The 25,318-nt window shown below is 45.4% G+C and overlaps 1 protein-coding gene across 3 annotated transcripts in view; it reads right to left on the reverse strand.

The window, feature by feature from the left end:
* The window catches only part of LOC121674555 (desmoplakin), a 39,215-nt gene extending 35,086 nt beyond the window's left edge, over positions 1–4,129 (reverse strand). For 2 of the 3 annotated variants that reach the window (XM_042048997.1, XM_042048995.1), the window contains exon 1: positions 3,618–4,129. In XM_042048997.1, coding sequence (XP_041904931.1) covers positions 3,618–3,829 — 212 coding nt within the window. In that variant the 5' untranslated portion in view covers positions 3,830–4,129. The remainder of the gene's footprint in view (positions 1–3,617) is intronic. The other variant, XM_042048996.1, reaches the window with a different exon arrangement.
* Positions 4,130–25,318: the final 21,189 nt, after the last annotated feature.

Below are 25,318 nucleotides of genomic sequence, written 5' to 3' on the forward strand. Positions count from 1 at the left end.
GACTAGGGCATGATGGCTGGAAACCTCAAAAGACCTCTGCATCTGGCACAATCAGGCTCTAAATACCATTACAAATGTGCAAAAACTTGGGAGTCACTAGTGAATTACTGAATTATTAAGACCCCTGAGTCTTAGTGCCTTTGCAGCATGCAGGCTTTCACAAGCGATCGAGCCACACCTGTTCACAGAGAATCCTCGTGCTTTTTCCCACTGGTATGAATCACCAGGAGCAACAGAAGCGTTCCCAAAGGCCGTACCTGCCCGATGCAGCAGGCTGCTCGCACGCTGCCTCTCCCACCTCCGCCTCGGAGAGAGGGAGGTGCCAAACTCTGGCTCTAGCGTGGACCATGGAAATACACCTCTGCTGGAGAGCAGCCGCTTGAAACGCAGCAAACCCCCTTCTCCTGACAGAGGCTTCCACACCTGCAAAGGCACGGAGCTCCGCACCTCACGCACGTCCCTACGGAACAGTGACCTGGGAAAGCGCAACCTGAGTCTCTTGTCACGGCGTGGCAGCGTCACCATTTCCCTGCCAGCCCGAGCGCGGCGCAGGCTCTGCCGGCAGGGCAGGTATTCCGCAGCGATTCAGACACATTCCTCCCTCGCCGTCTGAGCAGCTCAAAGGGGAAGTTACCACGCCAGCTCTACCACCACTCAGCTTAGCCAGGACTCTACAGATCCTTGCGAGACTGATGGGAAAGGCAAAAGCGTGGCTTTGAGTCTGTTTTCTCCACGTTTACTTTGTTTCTTGGTTCCTCAGAGTAGTGTCAGGGCAGGTGATGTAATTTCTAGCTCCTGTCCTAACTTGAAGAACAGAAGTTACATTAATCCTTAAGTAGAACCGTGTAAATTAATTTATGTTCATGTCACCCAGTGACCGTGAATCCTAGGCTATTTTTTTCCCCTAATCTCAGAAATGACAAATAAAACTGCACAACTTTGCATTTTTTTCTTTTCTCTCATGGTTTATAAGATTTTCTATCTCCATAGCAAAGACATTGATAAATATTTGACTGATGAATTGGCAGTTTAGCAGCGTGTGACTCACTGTCAAGCTGACTATCTGTACTCCGGGCCAAGCTCATCCTGAGTTCCCAAGCCAGAAGAAACCGGGAATGTTGTAAAAGCACCTCGCTGAGCCCTAAGGGTAGGGAGCGTCTCATATTGCTCTATGAGTAATGTAATACTCAGCACAGACTTGTTTGGCAGAATACGCCCCAAAACTTACAAGACTAGACCCTAACTTGAATCCTGCTGCGTTTAAAAATTAGGGTAGAGTGATCTTCACCATGGAAAAAAGAAGCCTCCGTTTTCTGAGTTCAGTAGATGCCACTAAACTTTGGCACTGAGTATGTCAGGCTAAATGCAATCAATAAAACCAATTCCATAGATGACGGCCCTGATCCCAATAGCACAACATGCAGAGGATTTAGTGGATTTTCTGCACACAACACACATGCAAAATCAGGCAAAACTGCTTTTTTCATTAACTGACAACAAACCCCTTGTTTTGAGACACATTTTAACTCAAATCAGCACTGCTTAAAAATAAACCTATGCAACTCAGTAAGGTGGCAAACACACATACTCTGTTGCAAAAAAATATTAAAAGTATTTGGTACAGTCAGATTTTTTCACATAAACCAATATGTAAATGCATAAATATACTTTTTTTTTTTTTTTTTTAATCTCAATAATAATTGCCTTTAGTTCCACTTTCATTGCAACCTCCTTGCCAGGCATACCTTCCCAAAAAGGAGATATGAATATTATGTAATAAAAAGCAAATGAAAAAATGTTGACATAAGGTTGTTAACTTTTTGATCAGGTCTGTCCTTTCTACTTTTGCTACACCACCACTGAATGCTACAGAAAGAAGAGCCTAACAAACTACAGACTCGCTTAAAATATGTAACTATATAGCCAAAGAATGCTAAATTAAAGGAAAGCATTTCTCCTCTAGTGAAAGTCGGGAGTGATATGGAGATCACCCTAATGAATCCAAATATAGTTGCACCAGTGTAAAGCGAGGGAAAAGAGAATGGCCAGGAAGTAACACACATTGCCATTCATTTTTCATGGCTGTCTCTTGTGAACAGTAAAGGTTTTTGCAATGAAGCACCACTAGCGAAACAAATCCTCACACATGAAACGCAGCAGTGGCATTTTGGAGTTCCAGTGTGTGCACTCCCCAATGGGAAAGTACTGAATTGTTCTTATTATACAGCAATAAATAGATATTCTCATACTACTGTATCGGTAACTAGATGTGGTCTAGCTGTAATTTGTTGTAACTAACTCACCTATGCACACAACAAACCGAAAGTCAAACAAAGAACTAAAACTAAGAACTGGGCAAAGTAATAAACAAAAAATATGTAGAATGCAAGTTTTGTCATTCATTCAGTGGTGCTCTAGCAACTGATCTGACATACCTAAGCAGAGCACACTGTGCTCTCTAAGATAACGCTACTTCTCTACAGTTGATCTCTACTCTCATTGATCTGCTTGACGTAAAAAAGCCTGCCTTTTCTCATCTGCTGTTTATTTACTATGTCTGTTTAATTCTAACCCTTTTGCAATCTAATTATGTACTGTACATAAAATTAGGGCTTAAATTCTAGCACAAAATACATGACAGTGCTTCTGCATCAATTCCTTAGTCAGCAGCATCCATAATTAGACCAATAGGTTTAATACAGCCATTCCATGCACACAAACCAGTCACCACCAGCTGTGCTTTGTATGGGTGCTGTACCATATGCCAACGCTGCTTCCTTCAGTGACTGTAACTGCTGCCTGCATTTTAGTCCTGTGAACTCCCAGACAAGGAGATAAGTGGAGAAGTCTTCATGATTACTGCACTCTGCAGAAAGTCCTTGTCAGACTTGATGTGCACAGATTGCTGGTACAGCTGCATCCATGAGAACAGACATTCCCCAAGCCAGGATTCACAGCTGGCACCCTGCCTACAAGACCTTGACTGTGCTCACAGCAACAGGACAAGCAGAAATTTAAAAAGGTAACAGGCAAGGAGAGCAAACCGGTGTTGCTTGTCCTGTATCTTTGCTCCCTGCCATCAAATGTCAGGGATCGCTCTATAAAAGATCCTGACTTAAACTCCCAAGCCTCGCACAAGCTAGAAACAAACTCAAAAATTAAAAAGAGAACAATTCCCACTACTTAAAATGGTTTTATAGCCCTAGTCATGCAACTGTTGGGGAAGGCAGCGCCTGGGTGCATGGGGTATAAAACAATTCACTTCAGTTCGGCTTGTTTTGCATCACTGAGCAAAGCGGGGGTTTATCAGCAGAGAACTGTTGGGTCAATACAGCCAGCACAGACCCATTTACAGCCCTCAGCGCAAATGGGAGACACAGTTTTTAGTCCTGTTACTCTCTTCAAAGGAGAGTCACCACCAAAAGCGGTTTTCAAAAAGTAAGTTCTTCGCTTGCGTTTAAAAGCCTTTTAGAAGTTAAGACGCCTCAGGGAGGAACAGGAAAAAGAAACTTGCAAGCTTGAGCACCTAGGGAATCCCACCGCGAGCGGGCTCACGGCAGCTGTCCAAAGGCGGCCCCGAGGGAGCGGGGCCGGGGGCCGGCTGGACCCGCACCTACCCGTATCCATCGGAGGCGTAGTCCCCGCCGTAGGTCTTCTGGTAGTAGTAGGTCTTGTGGGTGTGAGTGGTGGTGCCGCCGCCGCCGCCGCCGCCGCCGCCGCCCCCCACAACATGGGAGCTCATCTCGTAGCGCAGGTCGGTGCCCGACTCTGCCCGCGCCATCCGGCCCAGGGTGTTGATGCGCGGGTGGGACCCGCCGTTGATGCTCATGGTAGCGGGGAAGCCGCCCGGGGCGACGCGGGGCGAGGGGCGAAGCGACGGGGACGCTGAGCCGGACCCGACGGCAGGAAAGGCATTCACGGCCGGCAGCGCCCGCCGCGGTGCCGCCGCTCCCTCGCAGTCCGCCGAGGGCCGGGGAAGGGCCGGGAGCCGGGGGTCGGGGCGGCCCGCAGGTGAGGGCAGGGCAGGGCAGGTGCGCTGTGCGGAGCCGGGCGGGCGGCGAGTGCTGCTGGCGGCGGCGGCAAGAGCGGAGGTCCGGTCCCGTCCCGTCCCCTCCCCGCCGGTAGAGGAAAGGCGAGGCCACACCTTTCCGCGGTGGTTTTAAGCGGCGCTCCTGGGCGTGGAGCCGCGCCTCGCCTGCGTTCTCCGCGCCTCCTCGGCGGCCGCCCCGGGTTCCGCCGCGGCCCCGGCCCCGGCCCCCGCCCCGCCGCGCCCGGCGGCCGCCGCGGTGTCGCTCCCCGGTGGCCGCCTGGGCACCGCACGATCTTTGTCACCGTCTCACCGGTGTTTCCACCACCTTCCTCAGTGCGTGTGCTGCCCTCAGGAGTCGCCAGCGGAGGTTGGAGTCCACTGGAAACTTCCTCCCGACCGGTACCGTGTTTGCGGGCTGACGCTTGCCCTGGAGCTGCGTCCGAAGCCCCGGGGCGCGGGGCGGCTCACCCGAGGGCTGGGAGCGCTGCGGGGAAGATGGACGGGGCCGGGGTTCCCCCGACGCCAAACACCTTCGTGCCTCTCCGGAAAGAACCTGGCACCTAAACAAGGCAGCGCTGGGTAACCATTCCGTAGAGGATGGGTCCGGTCCGCTGGGAGCTGCCCTCTGCCCTGCACATCACAGGGTGCTGTTACACGTCGGGAAAACGACGTGCGTGTTTCATCAATTCCAAAATACACAGGGTCCCACATTCAGGAGGGCTTTGGGCACTCCAAGCCCAGTGTATTACTGAAACAGGGCTGAAACTTGTGCCCCAGTGCATGAAATGTTGGACTAGTACCATTTGCTGACTGCATTTGTGCCTGAGAAAGAAGATATTCAGAAACAGGCATTTAAACTTGTCTTTTCTCCTCAGATTTTCTTGATTCCTGCCTTCAGGTGCTCTGAAAGTTGTGGTTAACTTTTAAAAACGAAAACCCAGACCGTATCTTAGGAGACAAAGTCATTTTAACACATTCATGTGTGTACAGGGTGTCGGCAAAGGCAGTTCGCTGTAGGATGCCCAGAGGGGCCTTTGTTGTCAGCCAGTGACCACTGGATTAGTCTCAAGTGTCAGCCGAGAACCATTGCTTAGCTGCTCTCAGTGGCACTGCCTCAGCTGGTCTGGCCACTTGTCCATGGTGTTGGAAAACAAAGATGGTCAGATTTTAAGAAGCAGCAGTCACTCATTAATAACTCTGCCAGGCTTTTCTGAAATAATCCTGAGGTGTTCATCCCGATGTGCAGTACGTGGGCCAGACATATCAGCTGCCTGATGCTCTGCAACAAGACGCCTGCTGGAATTTTTAAACTTGTGTGAGATCACCAGCAGCCCACACCATGCATAAATTCTTGTGCTTGTTTCTGTCTTTTCTGCACTCATCATTATCCTGGTATTTTAAATCCAAGTGATAGGTCATGGGACAGTAAGTAATAACCACATAAACATATCAAAGGACAAGACTTCCTAAACTATTCAAGAGAAAACTGAACGAGTGCAGTTCTCCCCGGTGGCACTGAAACTGCTGGGACTCTGTGGGAGCACCATGGCACAGGTTATGTGAGGACCTGCCCTGCTGCTGGAGCTGATTGGCAAAGTGTGGCATAGTGGAAGCATAAGAGCTCCACCAAGCAAACGTGGGGTTGCTTGGTCCTGAAGGGCATCCTGGTGGCACCGCCTGGAGCTGTAAAGAGCGCTACGAAGAGGCAGAATGCAAGGTGGCTTATTATATGTGAACTCATACAGTGACTTTTATAATGTAATACATATGCTGTATTATATATAACATGAATCATGAGTGCATATATATGTATACAGACTTACATATATATTTGTGCATATATATGGATTTGGGATGCTGTTTTGAATACAGATTACATCTGCACGATTTGATGGTTTGACATTACGTTTCAAAGCCATAAGGGAGCAGAATATAAATCAAGGATGAGTAAGAAAAACAAATATAGAGGCTAATGCTGTAAAGAAGGAAGGAAAAAAGTAGAAAACAGATGTAGAATAGGCAGGAAATGCAGAATGACAAAAACTTGAACTTTGTGCTTTGATACTCCACTCCAAACTTTTTGAAACGTAAATACAGATCTCTGAATTACTACCACCAATGTACATAAAAGTCAGAGTTTTTTGAGGGACTGTGTATCAAGCCAGGCACTTGTATTTAGACATACAAACATAAAGCTTTTTTTTTCCCCCAGCAAGTCCCTTTGAAAGCTGTCTGTTTATACTTATGCATATTTAGAGATCCAAATGTATTATGCTGATTTGAGGTTCTTGCTGAGTTTTCGCACCACCTCCAATCAGCCCCACCTTTCAGCTTGGACTGGTGTGCCAGCTCAGTGAGACACACCATTATCTGTGATGGAGACAGCATGTGTGTGATACGCCCAGAGGCCTGGATGAGTCACTGCTACCTGGACACGTAGAAAAATACTTAAATGCTTAAATAATGACTGGGTTCTGGTGGTCCTACTTGCACAGTTAGCCCCACTGAAATGAAGGTGAGAGGATAAGACTGAGATACGGTGAAAAGCAGTTCTCCTATCTTAGCTGTTTTCATAGCTAGAGAAATGAAAGAAATAAATACAAATAATTAAATTTGCTGAAACCATCAATGTTTCTTGGGTACTTACCCTAGCTGGACTCAGTTATCTTGAAGCAGGATCAAGTCACATAGATATTGCTTGAAATTCATCCAAATGCATGAAAATATCAGTGTCATAGCTGTATGATCTCACTTAAACCTTTCTCCACTATTCCTGGAAAGGCCCAGTCCTTAGGACAGTCCTTAGGACATACCTAAGGCCACATCCTAAGTTCCTTGACTTTCTTTGGTATCAAAGAATTTTTGAGTGCAAATGGCCAGTGAGCTGCAAACTGCAGTCTCATAGTGTCCCTCCCTCATGGTGTCCCTCCCCATGGCAGTGGAGTTGGAAGCAGCTGATCTTTAAGGTCCCTTCCAACCCAAACCAGACCATGATTGTATGATTTTCCCAAGGAAAACTACATGCAGGAGAGAATAAAATGCAGTAATTTGGAGTTTATAGTTCATCTCCCTTCCATTCTGTTTCCTAAGGTAAGAATCTATTAAAATTGTGTGGGTCTTAGGAGAAACTCTGTAAGCAAGTTAGTCTAAAGGAGATGTAATATTCCCTACAGGCACCTGAACCCAAGCTAGAGCTAAAGTCCATGCTGCAGCCCTGTTTCCTAATGTGCCTCCCTTAGAATTGCAGATGCCATGAGGATATTAGGAAACAGCAGTTCCAAGGAGGCAAAGTGTCAGCAGCTGACGACTGCTTCAGTAAACATAGGAAAGTTCCTTTATACATCATATTAGTGCTAGGCATATCTCTTTAGTTTTAATAAAAGGCTCCTTCCCAACCCCAAATGGTGGATCTAAAAGCTCTATTTTAGGCTGCTGGACAGTGGGTCTTTACTAAGGACACTACCTGAGCTGAACTTAACACCCTGTGTTGGTCCCTGCCTATACCAGGGAAACCTCTGTATTTTATCTCTGTATTTTATTCTTTAACTGAATTCCCAGGGGCGCACTGAAATTCCCTTCAATGGCTTGGTAATTCATTGCTTTTGGCAGTAGTTGCCAGCCCCTCCTATTTCACATAGCCTCTTCTGAGCTTATTTAATGGCATCCTCTCTTTAATGCCCTCCTTGCCTGGATAGGAACCAAATAAATTTAAAGTAGCTGAAACACATTGATAACCAGTGACATCTGACATTCAAAGTACAAATCTGAATATGACTTCGTAACTGATTCCCATTATGGTAGCTTGCAAAAAAACCAGCTCTGGCCTTCCAAACAGATCAAATCATCCAGGTAAACCAGCATGTGACTCTTGTGTTCCTAACTCCTACAGTTTTGGGCAGTAAGGACAAGTTTGCACGTGCAAGCCACTAATCTGGCTATGAGTCTTTGTAAGGTGCTTGATGTGCACCAGCCCTCCTGTGCAGGGGCTGCCTGGGAAGAGGCAGCTTAAGCTGAGTGGCAGCATTCACAAAGTCCGTGTTTGTGATGACATGGAAGTCAGTCCTGGGAATTTCCACTTTCTCCCTTTGCTCAGGCAGAATTCTCCCCAGCAAATGGACAGTTAGCACTCCAGAGTCTGAGCTGTTCTATCCATGTGAAAAGAGGCTGGTGCCAGTAGGAACACCTCTGTAGCAACAGCAGACATGGTCTGAAATGTCATTAACAACAAACTGAGAGGGCTCAGACAACTTATTCAGGTATATCCCTATCATGGAGTGTTACAGTGGGGATTCTGTAACATGATGTATCAAACAAGGAGGCCCGTGGGAAAGAAGTATCTGTGGACAGATTCTTGCTAGATGTTTCAGAGATCTTTATTTCTCCAGCCACATGGCCGGGATCTGCCCAGGAACTGCAGCAATCATGGGACCCGAGGGTCCTTGCCCGTGCAGGGGAACACAAAACAACCAATGGGGAACGAGGCTGACCAGGGGCAGGGAAACCCCGTGTCTGTCCCCCAGGGCCCCTCTCCCAGGACCACATGGCAGGGGGAGGAGACCCCAACACTGGAGAAGATCTGTCTTAAATACACTCAAATGGTGCCTAATTATGGGCAGATTGACAGTGCCCTGCAGCAAAATGCACTTTAAAAAGTAGATATGCCCCAGTGAGTGTTTGGAGAGTTTGGGGAGGGCAGGGAACAACTGATACAAGACGCTCACTGTGAGCCTGTGTGCAATCAAGTCCAGAGCTGCCTGCCAAGAGCTGTCATTTCCAGCTCCCTGGACTGTTACAGTGCAGATACTGCAACACGCTGTATCAAACAACGAGGCCCGTGGGAAAGAAATATCTATGGACCGATTCTTGATAGATGTTTCAGAGAGAAGTTTATTTCTCCATCCGCCAAGGAACTGCTCAATCCCGGGACCCGAGGGTCCTTGCCCGCGCAGGGGAACACAGAACAACCAATGGGAAGGAGGCTGACCAGGGGCAGGGAAACCCCGTGCCTCCCCCCCAGGTCCCCTCTCCCAGGACCACATGGCAGGGGGGAGGGACCCAACACTGGACGCCTGCTGTGCTCCTTCCAGAGAATCCCTGGAATATTACCATCTCAGTCTCTGGCAGGGTTAAAAAAAAAAGTCTTTGAATTCATCAGGAAGAATGAAGCTTAGGACTGCACAATTCCTTCTATACCATGCAAAAGTAGAGGGTGTGGTAAGGGAGGTGTCAGCCTTGTCAAACCTGACTGACTACTCAGACAAAAAGTTTCATGATGCCTCACTCTTCAGCTTCAGGTGGAGGACACCAGCATGGGACGTTGTTTTCCCAGCATGGTCCTACCATGACCCACAGAGCATGCACACAAGTATTTCTACACAGCTCTTGATTTCGTGTTGCTGCAAGTAGAGCACTCGAACAGTGACTGTACAAGGTCAAATATTTAATGTTACATTATTATGGTTCCTTTAAAGTCTCACTTCATGATTCTGTTTCTTTCATCAACAGCTGGTGATGTTTGCTGGAGCTTGAGAAGTTAACATATTGCAAGATACTTAATAGTGCTGAGAGCAATACAAGGCTATTTCTGACTGGTTATTCTTTAGTAGTTGGACAGAAATCTTTTCAGCCACATGCCATGCATGCAAAATGCATTCATTTGTGAGGATGAATTATTTTAATAAAACATGAACTTTTGGCAAGGTGCATCTGCCCCTCATTATTCAGGTTTGATAATTGGTGTTAGATACCACAGAGCTGTTCAACCACACGCAGCACAAGGTGAGAAGTAGGACAGTAGAAGCTCTCAAGGGATCTTTACACTTGCTTCACAATGAGGCTGCTCTAATTTACACCCAGGTGTCTTCAAGCCCAAGGGGATAAGGAGTACCATGATTTTATTGACACCCGTCCCTTTCTTCTGCTTGTGCCCTCATTCTTGGAAATGAAAGTGAAGGATCAAATGGGAGCCTCTACACTAGCCCTGTGGACACCCAGGGTTCCCCCTCATTAGAGTGAATCTTCCATTAGCAAGGTTGCGCATCGTAACAGATGTTTGTCATCCCAGCATCTCAAATAACTGGGTTATGGCATGGGCCTGAGGCACTGATAGCCTTATTAAAATGTTACCACCATAATTTAAAGTACCTTGTAAGAGTGAATACCAGATCAGAGCAGTTATAAAGGTTCCAAGCATCTCTACCGACGTAATGGAGGAGGGAAGGATAGAACTTTATAAAAAGGTTTTCATGCACATCTCCCTGAACTTTTATGGTGCATACAAGATTGTGGAGGATAATGGAGAATTTGATCTGATATATATAAAGGAATTCCAATTTACTCACATTGCACTAATTTTTGCAATCAGACCTGTAATTTCATGTTCAATTTGTGGGTCATACCACAACTACTTTGATAACAACCAGGGAAAGTAAAGATCTGGTTCTTTACTGCGCCAGAAACTCTGTTTCTCACAGCTGAGTTGTGGAGGTGTCATCCTTACAGGAATATTTTGTTCTCTGAAACCCTGAGGCTACAAAGGGCAATTTATCTTCTGGTAGAATTGGAAATCTCCTTACCAAGATACCTTCTGTACAAATTCCAGATGTTATCGCAGTGTTGTGTGCTCCAGCTGTGTGTGCTTGTACACCTAGCCGACAAGAGCTCACCACACCAAAGAGACCTTGCGCTACTTGGCAAAGGCAGCTTTAAGGATTGATGGGTGCGGAAAAAGCCTTTTCAAATAAATAAAACTTGACTTCAGCAAGTTTCCTAAGAGTCCTTTTATTCTCATCATTTAACAGGGGATTTTGTTACTGTCAAGTTTGCAGTACAAGTGAGAAAAGAAAGGAAAAAGAGGCAGCCTTGTCTTTCACACACACATCCCTTTACTCTCTAAGGACAAATTCAGAAGTGAGAAGTCAAAGTCAGCCTCTCTCCTCCCTCCAGCTGAGTCGTGTTGATCAGAAATGGGACCTCTTTTATTGCAGCGGTATTTTCCTCCATTATAAAAGCACAACCTTTGCTAGAACTCATTTAAACTTTGAGCAGTTGTTATCGAGGGACCAGAATACTACAAGGCAGCCACTGGGGATCATGAAACATCTGCGATTTCCGCAGCTTTCAAGATGTGGCAATGTAAATGTGGAAGTGTTCTCCAGTCTAGACCAAATTCCAGTGCTGCCTAAGTTTCTCTCAGACTTGCAATATTCTCCTCCTCCTCAGTCCTCAATTATCGCTATAGTGCTGCTGCTCAGCATGCAGGAGCTGATGTGCTTTGTTTCCTTACCCCAAACACCTACACAAACTTTGTAGTTCAAATAGCAGAATCAATTGCATTTAGTTTTCTGCCTTCTCATTCCATGCTCCATGTAATTACAAAAGTCTGATAAAGAGACCAGAGAATTAGAGTCCTAATATGATGAGATGCTAAAGACGCTACTTTGCATCAGTGTTTTCTTCCCAGCTCTCCATCTGATTTGGATGTGTGGGTATCTACAATATCTTCTCTATGTAAGTAAGTCTGAGAAAGACATGTAGGAAATAAAGTTACTGTTTTATTTCCTCTTTTTCTATTCAGATCCACTTTTCTGCTAGGGTGATTTAGCTCCCTTTAGGAAACATCAGCTGTTTCCATAAAAATGCTCATCTTTTGCATGATTAGCAGCATAAGAACCCACAAGGCTGACATCTATGTTGGGTTTGCATGGCCTGGTTTTGGTAGCAGAGGGGCTGCAGGGGTGGCTTCTGTGAGAAACTGCCAGAAGCTTCCCCAGAGCCAGTGCCAGACCGTTTCAGGACAGACCCATCACTGGCCAAGGCTGAGTCAATCAGGAGTGATAGTAACTCTTCTGTGATAACATATTTAGGAAGGAAAAAAAGTTATTGCAGAAGTAGTTTGCAGCCAGAGAAGAGCAGTGAGAATATATGAGAGGAACAGCCCTGCAGATACCAAGGTCAGTGGAGAAAGAGCAGGAGGAAGTGTTCCAGGAGCTGAAATTCCCCTGTAGCCCGTGGTGAAGATCACAGTGAGACAGCCGTGTCCCTGCAGCCCACTGATGCCTTGAGAGGCCGCCTAAAAACAGAGACTAGAAAGGAGTAAGGGAATAAAGGCAGGTATTTATTTGAAGGGCCTTCAAAGGTACCCCTGGGGAGCCAGAGGCTGTTGCCAAGATGGACCCCAAGATGGACCCCAGGTCACGAGTTCTTCACACTTTTATAGGTCTGGTTCATTTGCATATCAGGGTTAATTCTCCAGTTAAAGCTTCCGTTTAATGATGTCATTCCCCTCTGCTTGCCCCCCTTAAGAGGCTTTTGGTTTATATTTTTTGGGCCTAGGACAGTCTGGGTGTCCTTGGAGAGCAGGCCTGGAGAGGCTTTGTTATGTCTACCTAGCAGGAGAGAGAAGAAGTTAACAGGCTGCAAGAAACTTCAGAGTTACACACTAGGCAGTACAGGATTTGAAAAATATGAAAGTTAAAACCTAAGGCATCACCATGGAGGACCATGGGGATGCAGAGATTCACATGCAGCCCATGGAGGAGACCCACACCACAGCAGGTGGATGCCTGTGAATCTGTGGGAAGCCCATGCTGGAGCAGACTCCACTTTCCACCTGTGGACCTGTGGAAAGAGGAGTCCATGCTGGAGCAGTTTTCCTGGTGGGACTTCTGACCCCATAGGCAACCCACGCTGGAGCAGCCTGTGCCTGAAGGACTGCACCCTGTGGAAAGATGGCACATGTTGGAACACTTTATGGAGTACTGTTGCCATTGGATGGACTCACACTGGAGAAGTTCATGGAGAACTGTTTCCTGTGGGAAGGGCCCGAAGTTGCAGCAGGGGAAGGACTCTTCTCTCTGAGAAGCAGCAGGAACAACCTGTGATGGACTGACCATAACCCCCATTCTCTGTCTCCCTGTGCCACCATGGCAGAGGAGGTAGAACTGGGAAGGAGGAAGGGATGGGGGAAAGGTGTTTTTAAGATTTATTTTACTTCTTATTATCCTATTTTGATTTTGTTAATAATAAAGTCAACTAATATCCACAAGTCAAGTCTGTTCTGCCCATGGTATTCGGTGAATGCTCTCTCCTGGTCCTTATCTCAACTCAGGAACCCTTTGTTCTGTTTTCTCTCCCCTTGGTGGGTGTCTGGCATCCAGCCAGAGTCAACCCTCTACATACAAAACGACTTTGATGGGAAACAAGGAAGTAAAAGGACTACTTTGTGTTAACTTTCTTGGCATAGCTCTGAGCTCTTATGCTGGCACAGCTCTGAGCTCTTATGCTGGCACTGAGGGATCAACAGTTTTGATTTTTTCTGCGTGGATTCCTAGAAAATTACCTCTAACTGGCATTGTGGGAAACCAGATCAACTCACTGTACAAATGCCTCCTTTTGCATTGGTCTCAGTGACCTAAATGTGCTAAGTAGGGTTTAAAATACCTGTGAACAGATCCTGTAAAACCACTCAATATGGAAAACTATGTAACACACTGTATACATGATTTCCTTCAATATGAGCAGAAATTTCACTTGCCCATGCCACTCTGTTAGATGGAGTATGAGTTTAAATTAAGAACAAGTCCAGTCCTGCCAGTTGCATGACTGGTATGGCCCCTACTCCAGGACAGATTCTAGCCACATCCTCGAAAAAAGTTTTGTCTGCAAGAAAGCAATAAAATAATAATTATGAACTAGACTGCTGTGTAGAGCACCGCGCTTTCTTGTGCTTTTGTAACTAATGCAGCTTGTTGATGCAGACAAGAACAAGAGGAAGCACAACCTGGCTCTTCTGGGAGAGGGAGGAGCACTCAGGCCTTGCTCTGCCTGCCTGTGAGCTGGGCAAAGGGCACATGGGAATTGGCATGAGAGAGACACTGTGCCCAAGGAGAGCTCCTGTGCAGCTGGGCGGGGGGAGGAAGGGACTCTCCTGTGTACCAAAGCAGGTAACAACTCCTCTTCTTCCCTTATCACACAGAGCAATAAGTTTTGTCAAGCAGGGGAAATTCCCAGTCAATATTAGGGAAAATAAGTTTACCATGAGGGTAAACACTCAGGTAAACTGAGCAGGTGCCCAGGGAGGCTGTGGAGTCTCCACCCTGGAGATACTCAAAATTCAGCTGGGCAAGACCCTGAACAACCTGCTCTACCCGGACCTACTTTGTGCAGGGGTGGGATGAGAGACCTCTAGAGGTCCTGCAGCCTACGTGATCTGATGATCTGACCTTGGTAAATCCATGTTGACTATTCCCAATCAACATTCATGTAACAAAGCTTTTGCATTCACCACTGTCCCGCAGAAAGGTTTGATAGCAGCATCATCACATCTTCTCTGGCCTGGAATGTCCTCATTCCAAAGGATATAAATCACCTTCTTTGTTATTCATCAGCATACACACAAATTCTGACAGACTCAGTAGAGACCCTGATACTTCTGCGTCTTGGGTGGATGAAGACAAGGCTTTTCCTAGGGCATGTTTTTTCAAATTTATTTCTTGTTGCTGGATGATAGCAATTAGGAGAAAGTGGAGCTGTCAGCATTGTTTTTATAATGGAAGAATAAGGGACATAGATGTGTCCAAGTGCTAGTGATATTCACATTCAAGCATGCTAAAACACTAGAGCTGGTCATAATTTTGCCAGTAACAATAGTGACAAAATACTTTCCAAAAATCTCCCCTGTATTTTGGCATCTCTGAGAGGTGCCAAATGAACCCTAATGAGATGAGACAACACAATAGCTATGCTAACATTAGAAATTTAACAAGCAGAAAACAATGCAAAATTCTTATGAATAAATAGCAAACAAGCTGATTTACAGTTGAAGATTAATGTTCATTGCTTACAACAATACACTGTAAAACCATTAGGCATCATCCTTAGGACACATCTACACTATCATTGCGGTTTGCTCCCTGTTTCACTCCTGGGCCCCTGATCGTCCATACCACTTATATGCTGGTTTGCCCCCAGGCTTCTACATTGAGAAAATCAACTCTCTCCCTCCCAGAGGCCACCAAATTCCCAAGTCCCAGCTCCAAGGACACAAGACACTCCACTGCTTAGGTCAGACTTTTCTTCCCGAGGCGGTCAGGGTTTGCTTCCCGAGCAGACCACGGGTTGTGTAGGCTCACTTGTAGTCTGTCGTCATACTGAGATATTCATTTTGCTGTGTTGCTTCATCTGGAGCAGGGGATACAGTCCTTCAGTGACATAGTCCACTGTGGCTTTAGCAACAGTCCATCCCCAGGAACATCGTTTAGGATTTTGTGTACACTGGCTGGCTCTATTTGACTAAACTTGCTCTGAGCCGGTTTTGTGATAAAAACCACCCTGTTTCCTCTAGAATCCTCATGCCACTAGTAAAGAAAGGGATCACCCCTGTAGTAGCAACAGGAGTTTTCCCTACAATCATTTCAGATTTCAAGGAAAAGTTTCAGATTTCTGTCACAAAACCTGATTTCCGTATGTTCACAGAAGGCTGGATCCTTCATGCATAGAGATGTTGTCCTCCTTGGCATCATGCCTATGAGAGGTCTGTGGGATGCCCTGGCTTAAGATAATACCTATCATTACTGCATGCAGAGCTACTTTTAAATAAACACACAAAAAGACAGACCTAGAGGTCCCCAGGATTTTCATGTTCTACGTTGCTATAATCTCCCTTCTAGTTTCACATGTCCTCGAGAAGATCAGGTTTTGCCTATCAAATTGACTGATGGGTGTATTCTATATACACTACCACATATTTCATGCATAACAAGAATAAAAACGTCCTGTTCCAGAGGAGCAACTGCATTCATTCATTCATTCATTGGTCTGCATTTCCTTCCCCTCAATCCCTTTTTTCTGCAGACACTGATGAGGTTCCACAGCTGAAAACCCTGAGCAAAATTTACACTGACACACTGAAAGATCCACTGCTGCGTGCCCTTGTTTTTGATGGGAATAACCCATCAGGGTGCTTGTTCTAACACGCGCGATACAATTTTTGCACCAGCAAACAAGTTTTTATCTAGCACGCAGAACTTATTCAGAAGGTATTACTTCTGCTGGAGCTAGAGGCAGGAATGAGTCACATCTCTTTAATACGCATGAAGTGCCCTGCCCCAAGGAGTGCCTCTGTTTTCCTCCCTTCCCCGTCTCGCGCGCTCTCAAGCCTTAAATTGTCTTGAGTTATAACGCTTTTGAGAAATCACTCTTAAAATTATGACTCCTGTTAAAGTTAATTAGACATGAACCCTAGCCAGGAGAGCAGGGATAGTTTCATAATTGTTATTCTAGCTGAAACCAGGAGGATTCCCTGACCACAGGAAGTTCAAAGGACCAGCAGCAAAAGGAGGCAATAACCTCTGTTTCCAGAGAGCACCGGCTTCACTTGGGATGCCAGAAGATTTATGGCAGGAGCTTCGCTCCAATTACTGTTAGGGGTGGAGCCTCTCAGAATGATAAACAATAGGGTTTCTACATGGCTGAAGTTTGTAACAGCACCACATATTTTGGCACAGACGTTATAGCAACGTGCATTCAGAGTATTTTAGAGTCTTCTCTCCCTGGAGCTGAATATCACCCTAAAAGAGGAGGTGTTGCCCCATGTGGCCCATTTGGGAAAAAAATATGCTTAATTGAGATCACATTATTTTAACAAGCAAAACGTAATCCCACTTACAAATTTACAAAGCCAGAAGACATATGAATCTGTGACATTTAAGACAGAAAGGGAGCTTTGTATAGACAATATTTATCTATATAAAAATAAAGTCAAAGCAAACTAATAACCTAAATCTGCAACAGGACAACAATAATTGTAAGACTGTACTCAAAAACACCCTGTGGCAGAATTCCCACTGACTTTATTGACTAAATTCTCACCCCACAGATTTTTCTCAAGCTGCTTCCACACATAAAATTAATTTGAAAAGTCCCTTTCAAAGATGAATAATGTTCTTATTTTTTGAGCCTCAGTGGCGTATTTAATGATTTATAAACATGCACAGCACAGCCTTTGCCCAGAGGTCACCACAGTCTAGGTAAAATACAGCTAGAACAGATTCAGAATAGCATAACAGCTACCTAATATAAACATTGATCATATATGCAGACTTACAAATAAGGAGATGGATGGAGAAACATTTCAGATGCCACCGTTTAAAGGGTTCATGCATATACAGAAGGTTTTGGAAAAAAGAGAGGAAGGTCATATGACTCAGTGTCAGGATGGAAGCCAGTTTTGTTAGAAGGCACCAAGCTGGGCTCTGTAAACACGTGTGGTCTAGTATGGTTTATGGTCAGGAGGGAATCTGGAGCAGCCTGAGAGCAAGATAAGGGAGGAATGTGTGAGCAGATATAGAGACAGGGGTCAGGAAGGGCATCACTTGTGAAAACAAGAGGCTCCAAACTCAGTGCAGAGAGACAGGAAAACCTGGAGAGAGGGGGTGTGAGGGGGCAGCATGGCAGGAAGGAAGGTTGACTTCAGCAATGGATGCACTTAGGATAATCCATGATGCGAAGCAAGGACTTACAAAAATACCATTTTGCTTTTTTCCTACAAGTTTTAAATACAGATGATTTCTGCTGAAAGAATACATTTTGTCATTTTTTTAAGGGATTCAAGAAAAAATTTCTGTGTATGAGTTACTGACCTTACCTCTCCAGACCTATTGACATTATCTTTCTCTTTAGTACATGCAAGAAGAGGGCTGGTCACTTCTTCAAGAAAGGAGCAACACAACATACTTCTGCATACAGTGTACCTGTTCTCTATGAATGTTATAAATTTTTTTTAGCAGAGGGCAGCTTGGCCCTATAGTAAGGATTTACTTCAGTAGAGCTGTGGTACAGAGTGAGCCTTGGCAGCAGAGCCTTGTAAGGCAACGTGGAGATTGAGGAGCAGTGCAGGCAAGGATAGGGCTCAAAGTGGGCTTTACTGCTGCTTAAAACCCAGCAGGTTTACAGAGACCCAGGATCCCATGGCTCCCACAGCCTGCAAACACGTGGCTTGTGCCTCCAGCACAAGAGAGCAGGGAAATTCATGCAGCTGTGGACTGCCAGCCCTGCAACTGCAGGAATGTCAGTTTGCTTCAGGTAAAGGATATTTTTTCCACATCTTCCTCTCAACTGTGAAAGCCCTGAGACACTGTCAGGAGGTCAGCAAACCACTGCCTTGCAGGAAAACAGCAAACACAAAAAACAGATGGATGTGCCAGCACGAGATGGCTGAAAGAGACGTAACAGAGACCATTTTCTAAGTATGCTCTATCCTGCATACAGCCATAGCTTAAAACAGTGGGCTACTTTTCACAGAGATTAAATTTTAAAGCCAGAAGGAACTGGTTTGATAATACAATTGGTCCCTGTCACAGGGCAAAGTATGCAATCTCATCTTGTAAATCTAATCTTTTATCAAACCTACGTTTTGTGGCTGAGTTAAAGCATAACTTTTGGAAAGATAGGCAATTCCACTTTTACTTTGGATGACTGTATGATGGGTGGTTAAGGGCTTCAAGAGTGAAAGATCATCTTCAAAGGATCATTTTGGACCACAGGTCTATGAAGCTGACAGTTTGACTTCCCCTTATTCCTGGATTAGCAAATAGTGCAAGAGCACTTCAGTCCTGCCCTGCTATGGGAGAACTGGCACCTTGCATGGGACCAGCTAGGAAAGCTTAGGTGTGAAAAAAAGAGACATGACAAAGGGATACTGAGGTGGAAAGCCTGTCTATCTTTCCAGCCACATTACTTGATCTGACAAAAGACTTTTAGTCAAAAAACCAAACCTTTCTTCTCTTTTACCCTTAAATCATCCCAGATACCACAGTTCTACTCCTGCATCTTGCATTTCACCTCAGAAAATAGCATACTCAAAAAAATGTCTTTCAACAAAAGAGAAAACCCCAGCAGAATAACAAAGCATATTACACCCCCATTACGTGGCTCACAGCCAGGTAGGATGGTCTCAAGATCTGTTATTAAGCAGAAACAATAAACATTTGATCCTATAGATGCAAAATGATGAACTCAAACAAACAGCAAGCACTCATGTGCATGCTGTCCATCTCCTGACACACACGTGCAACACCGGAATGTGTTACTTCCATAAAATATGCCTTTTATCTTCCTGCAGCTAAGAGCAGATCTGTGGTTAGGAATTTTTCAGGCATGCTTCGTTCAAGTGGTGCTGCCTCAACAGAGAGCTGCTGTGCCTTTCCCCTCCCCTCGCAACCCTGCCAGCCAGCATATCCTGAGGGAGGCCTGGCACACTGGGGAACTGGCTCTTGCCAAACTTACCTCCTAAAAAGAGAAGGGCTAACATGAGGCATGGCCAAAACCAAGAAATCCTCATGGTGGTCCTCCTGCAGCATGATCCCTTTGCCTCCAGGAGCTCTGACTGAAACAAGCAGGATTTTCCATTGCATTCATCATCCCATCATTGGGAAAGAAACTCCTGTCTTTCCTGAGCTCCAAAATGAGCTAGAAATAGCTCATTGTGGATGCACAGTCAGCCTCTTGAGGGCCAAGGGTGATGTGAAGAATTAAGTGTTTGACCTGGTCTCCTTTGATTGGTACAAGAAAAGGAAATTAATTTCATCCTCTGAAAGAGCACGCTGTGCTTATGGTACCTTGGAGGACTTAGAAGATTAGCTGTTGTCTGGCACCAGCTAGGCATTCTTATATCTAAATCTCTTGACTTAGACTAACAAATGTAAGTGTCCATCCACATTACAGGCAGAATTTTTAGTTCTTCCACTTATGCACAGTAGAACCAAGGTCTCCTGAGGTGCAAAAGAACTGCAGACTAATTTTAGTGACTGGCGCATAAGCTCAGTATGTACAAACATGCTGCCTGGAGAAATATTTGATTTATGATGAAATAGGTTTATTTCTAACATAGAAGAATTCAGCACAGAAACTCCTTTTTGGATTATGGAGTTGCTGTATTTCTAAACTGCAGTCTCATCAAGACAATTACCTTCTTTTTACAGCATGTTCCATTCATGGTCCCTTCTGTTGTACCTGTTGTCCTCACACATGTCCTAAATAACTAGGAAATACAGGCAGGCCTCCACCCCCCGACATATGAAATGAAATTATCCCAGTCCTCAATAAGCTTGTTTGATTTCCACCTAATTAAAGGATATGAGAAGAGGGTAAGGATCTGGCCCTCTGCCCCCTCTTGCATCACCTGGGAGAGCTGAGGCCCCTGCCCTGTTCCCCAGGCTCCTGCAACTTGCTTGGAAGGTCCAAGGAGGACAGTGGTTCCTCTCTGCAACCTGTGATCATGGATGCTAATCTGAAAATCACCAGATTAGAGAAATGTTCAATTCCACCCACTGAGCCAAACACATCTTGCATTTAAATCTGTTGATATCAGTGGCTGTGCACAAGGGATGGATTTGCTGCACTGGATAGCAGAAATTGCTGTTTTCAAATATTGTGTGGGTTTATCTCCTTTATGTCTATATTGTCCTGGCTCTGCTGGCCTCGGCCCACCTCCCTTCATGTGATTGCTGGAGCAACACTATTGACCATCATTCCCATGTGGAATAGTGAGGCTAGGAAGGTACATCAGTGTGGAAAGTAGAAAGCTTAGGTGAGCACATGCAATGGGGAAAGGAGCACAGAGGCTTCACATTTTGCCCAGACTTTCTGTTCATCTGGAGAGCTCCAGCACTCTCCCTCCAGCAGTGGTCTTCAGAACAAACCATTGCTCATGAAGAGTAAGTTTGGATAATGCCCTGAGGAATATGATTGTAACAGTGCTAAGAATCATCTGTTTTTCAAGAGACAGAAGGAATAATTTTCCTTTTCTCCTCTATGTTAATGAGAAGTGATCTGAAACAGTCAATGGTCTAGAAATCCATCTTTTGAAAGGAATCTTCCAAATCCTCTGGTAGGTGGTATTTGAGAATCAACAGAGTAAGTTTGCAGAGAATAGAAAAGCAGGTTGCACATAGAAGTTTTTGTGTATTCCAAGCCTTTGCCTTAAAGCACGGGCTGTCCACAGGTATTTCCATCACACGTTTAGTTGTGAAGGACTTTCACACTGACCAGCCAAGAGTTTTTTGTCTCAGAGTATAACCACCTTTATGAGAAACCACATAAATATGCCAGCCAAACTCCCCCAGTACAGGCTGTTTCCCACTGACTCTTTCCATAGCCACACTTTATCTGAGCTTTTCAAAGGCAAGGCCCTTGTCCCGGGCCAGGAGGGGAGAATTTGCCTCTCACAGGCATCCCTGATGCAGCTTCCATGGAGCTGCCCTAGCACGGAGCACTGGGTGTGGGAGGCAGGCCGCTTGCACCCTCCCATCCCCTCACTATCCATAAAGCATCCTTCACGCTGAGCTGCAGGCAGGAACATGCCCCCTGCATGGCTGCCCGCCTTGGTTCTGCCACCAGTGGCAGCAAGGAATTATGAGTCAGCCTGCAGAGAGCAGGAGGGGCTGTTTTTACAGGTCTAGCACGCTGCAATTATAGAAGGGACCACAATAAAGGTTGAAAATAAACCCACATGGCCAACCACCAGTGGAGAGGCAGTGCTTTGCAGCATGGATCCAGTCAGCTTTCCACTTTTCAAACTCAAGGAAATGCCCACTTCCCTTGGCAGCTACAGGTCCGTTCTGCCGCAGTGTTGCACCAGTGAGCCAGGAACATATGCCACTTCTATTTGCACACCCTCCAGCTCCTCCCTGACATTCACTTGCCTTCCAGACTGAAAATGACTGTCCAGACTGGCAATCACACTGCCAACAACAAAAAGAGAGAGAGAGAGGGGTGGAAAAACCAAAAAAGCCTGTGGTGGTATAAAACAGACCCTGCAGCAATGGGGCTGGATAGGAGCAATGCCTGCACTGCCAGACAGTGTGGTGCTAGGAGCGGGTGGGATTGCATGCATTCATCAGTGGGACGTAGGGAGATTGAGAAGATACAACTTTTATAGGGGGATATAAAACCCCACATATGCTCTGGGCAATCAGGCAAGTAGAAACTGGAGCCTGTGTGCTGTGCACATGGCAGACATTAAGCTGGCTCCAGCAAACACAGAGCAGGCAGACACGAAAGCATTTAGGCTTTTTTAGGTGGGAACTGGCAGCAGTGCCGGGGAGAAGAGGGTAAGCTCCAGACAAAGAGGTGAGAGAGGTCAGCCTGGGAAGACTCCTCTGCTGCATCTTGTCCATGTGCGAGCACTGGCAGGAGACCTGACAGGGAGAAAGTAAAGGAACTGAATCTAGAGGCTCTGAACATATCCCTGCCCACAGCAGAGGCTGAGCTCATCCAAACAAAAAGAAACTGGGACAATTCAGCACTTGGGGATCTAAGGCTGGCAGCATTGACAAGAAGAGTAGGACTTCAGGATAATTCAAGGGGTTGTGATCTTTTACTCCACTTTCCCTCATCCTTGTACTATTTTCATTCAGAAAAATGAATAATCTGTCATTTTAGTTCCTCCACCTTGTTTCCAGGAAACTGTTCCTCTGTTTAAGAGGAAGCTTTCCAAAGATGCCTTAGTGATTCCCATTTGTTTTCTCTAGGTTTTATAGTTACTCAGGCAGCTACTTTAGAAAAGCTTTGCTTGGAAACCAGGGATATGGAACCAGATGAAAGTTAGGAGCACAAAAATCTTCAGTTACAGACATTTGCCAAAGCCCGGTAAAGTGCTGAACTTCCTTCCACTGGGATAAACTGTTCACCAAGGAAATCTTACCTCTCCCTTCTTTTCTTCATAAAGGAAAACGGGGAGAAATGTACAGTACCTGACACAAGTGTGTTTAAACACTTGAATTCTGCAAATTCAGCCCATGATTTCACCCAGTCCAAACCAAACTGATTGCTTCTCATTAAGCCCCTTGTCAGTATATGCAGTGTGATAAAGTATTAGCATTATCATAGAATGACAGACCTGTTTATATTGTAAAGGACCTCTTAGATCATGAAGTCCAACCATGAACCTAGCACTGCCAAATCCAGACCTTATTTCCTTTAAAGAAACAGCCACTCTTAGCCAGTTGCCCAGGGATGCTCTTATTACATTACTACTATAAAAAATAATTTCACTTAATCTGAAATGACAAAAAGAGATTGTTCCTGCTATGAGGTTATGCTGTGTTTAATGCAATATAATTGAAAATCTTTCCAAATGTCCTGCATGCCTATTAAAGCACTCTAATTGTACCTGCTAGTAGAGCGCTTTTGCAGAGAACTCATTTGGTATCACCAAAGTTGTGGGAAATTGAGGCCCTTTTCTGGCCATTAGTGGGAGTAGCTGCAGTCCCAGTGATTAATGCAGCTATTAAGTTACAAAGAAAACTCTTCATCTGGCTGTCCTCTGACTCAGCCAAAACCAAACTTGCTTTATCTCTCCTTCTCCAGTCCAGGCCCCCTCCCTCCCTCCCTCCTTTTCCACATCAACAAAGGAAAATGTGGGACAAGATGAAAGAGCTGGGCCAGGGCTTTCATTAGCATACCAGGCCAAGGAAAAAAAGGTAAGAAGCTCAGGGAAGGACTCAGTGCCCAATTCATGTCTCGTAACCAATGCCAGGGAGTTCTGTGTGAAGCAACATGGTTGGTGTGTTGCGTTTAATGACATTAAATGTTGCTGCCTCCTGCCAATTCCAAATGTCATCCTTCAACATGGTTCTCAGACAAGCTCTGGCTTTAATCCTGCCTTCCTTCTGACTCAAAAAGTGCATGCTGTAATCGGCACAGAAAGAGAGCTCGTAAACCCATCCTGCTGAATACGTCTGTCGAAAGCTTTTTATTTTAAGCCACTTTATCAAACTGCCTGTCACGTGATCTTAGCTTTATTAATGTCTCTTCCTAAACCTGCTTAAACATGTATTTTACTATGCCATGTAAAAAGGCGGCACTTTATCAGGAGGTTTACAGTGCATACAGAATAATTTACAGCATCTGAGGAGTGGGCCAAAATACATTTATAGTTCCACTATGTGTGCTTTTTAATGCACTGTGTATTCAACCTCAAAAGACAATATAATCCAAGCAAACAGTACTGATAATGAGCACTGACTAGCATCTTTTGTATCACAGAAGGATCTCAACCGCGCTAGACACGGTCCCTTGCCTGCAAAGATTACAAGTGACACAGCAGATAAAAGAGGGAAGGAGGGAAAATCCACACCATCGCTGCAACATCCAGTAAGATTTTCCTTGTTAAGCTGGACAGATAAGTGTCTGCTACAAGAATATTTTCACTAATATGTTACATTTTTGTATGGATGAACACATTCTTTTACAACCCTTCCTGACCTGCTACACTCTTGGCTCGCCCAAATAAAAGCAGCAGTATCTTCCATTTCAGGAATGGATTGGATATAGTAGTGCCTCCAGGTGATGGCAGGAGAGTCCAGTCCTTTTTGCCACAAGGCCCAAGACTGTGGCTCACCCTTCAGGATGTTGCTTCTATGAGCCCAGTCCTACTCGTACCTCTTGCCTCCTTTTTCCCGAATGGAACAAAAAGACAAGAGACAGTTTCCAGCATATGCTTGTGCCTGCTGGATTGGATGATTTATTTAATCCCTTCCCTTATCTGAAAACCTTCTTATCTGGCTGGGGAAGATGCTGAGCAATCCTTCTCTGTGTGCCCAGCTCCCACTCATGCCCAGATGAACCACAGTGAGATCACACATAACAACATGGGATAGTGATAGTATTTCTTCCCCCCACCAAGTTTTGCTTATCACACACCTACTAAGCTTCTGTCCTCCTCTGGAAAGAGGTTCCTACAACACAAAGGGCACACCAAACTTGGTTAAACCTTTCTACAATGCAAGAAATAGTACTATAAAATTTGTGAATGGGGGAGTAAGTCCTGCCATGTCTTGCTCTTCCTATCTGCTCTGCTCTTGCCATTGATACGGAGCAAAACGGGCTGCTGTGGCTACACAGGGCCTCATGAAAGAGCACAGGCAGGAATGAGCTACACTGCCCCCCACTCTCCTTACTGTCACAGGTGTTGGGGGAAGCCTCTAGCTTCTCTAGCCTCTAGACATCTATCTATCTGTTTATCTATCTATCCATCCATCCATCCATGTATCAGAATTGCCTGCGGATTTTCTCACCCCGCTGATGACATCCCTCCATGGCCATGCTTCTCCATTCACTTTGCCTTCCCCCAGGGATGACATCTCTCCTGGTAATTGGCAAAAGCTCCTTGCTTTTCTATAATTCTTTAATTATCATGGCAGTAATCTTCAAGTAACTGACTTTGCTCCTGCAGTAATTACACCGTACGGGTATTTATGGGTGTATAGGACAACAGATCCACCGGAG

Source organism: Corvus kubaryi, unplaced genomic scaffold (assembly GCF_017639235.1).
Source record: "Corvus kubaryi isolate FWS band 111438036 unplaced genomic scaffold, C.kubaryi_AGA036_p1.0 69, whole genome shotgun sequence".
Classification (NCBI taxonomy): domain Eukaryota; kingdom Metazoa; phylum Chordata; class Aves; order Passeriformes; family Corvidae; genus Corvus; species Corvus kubaryi.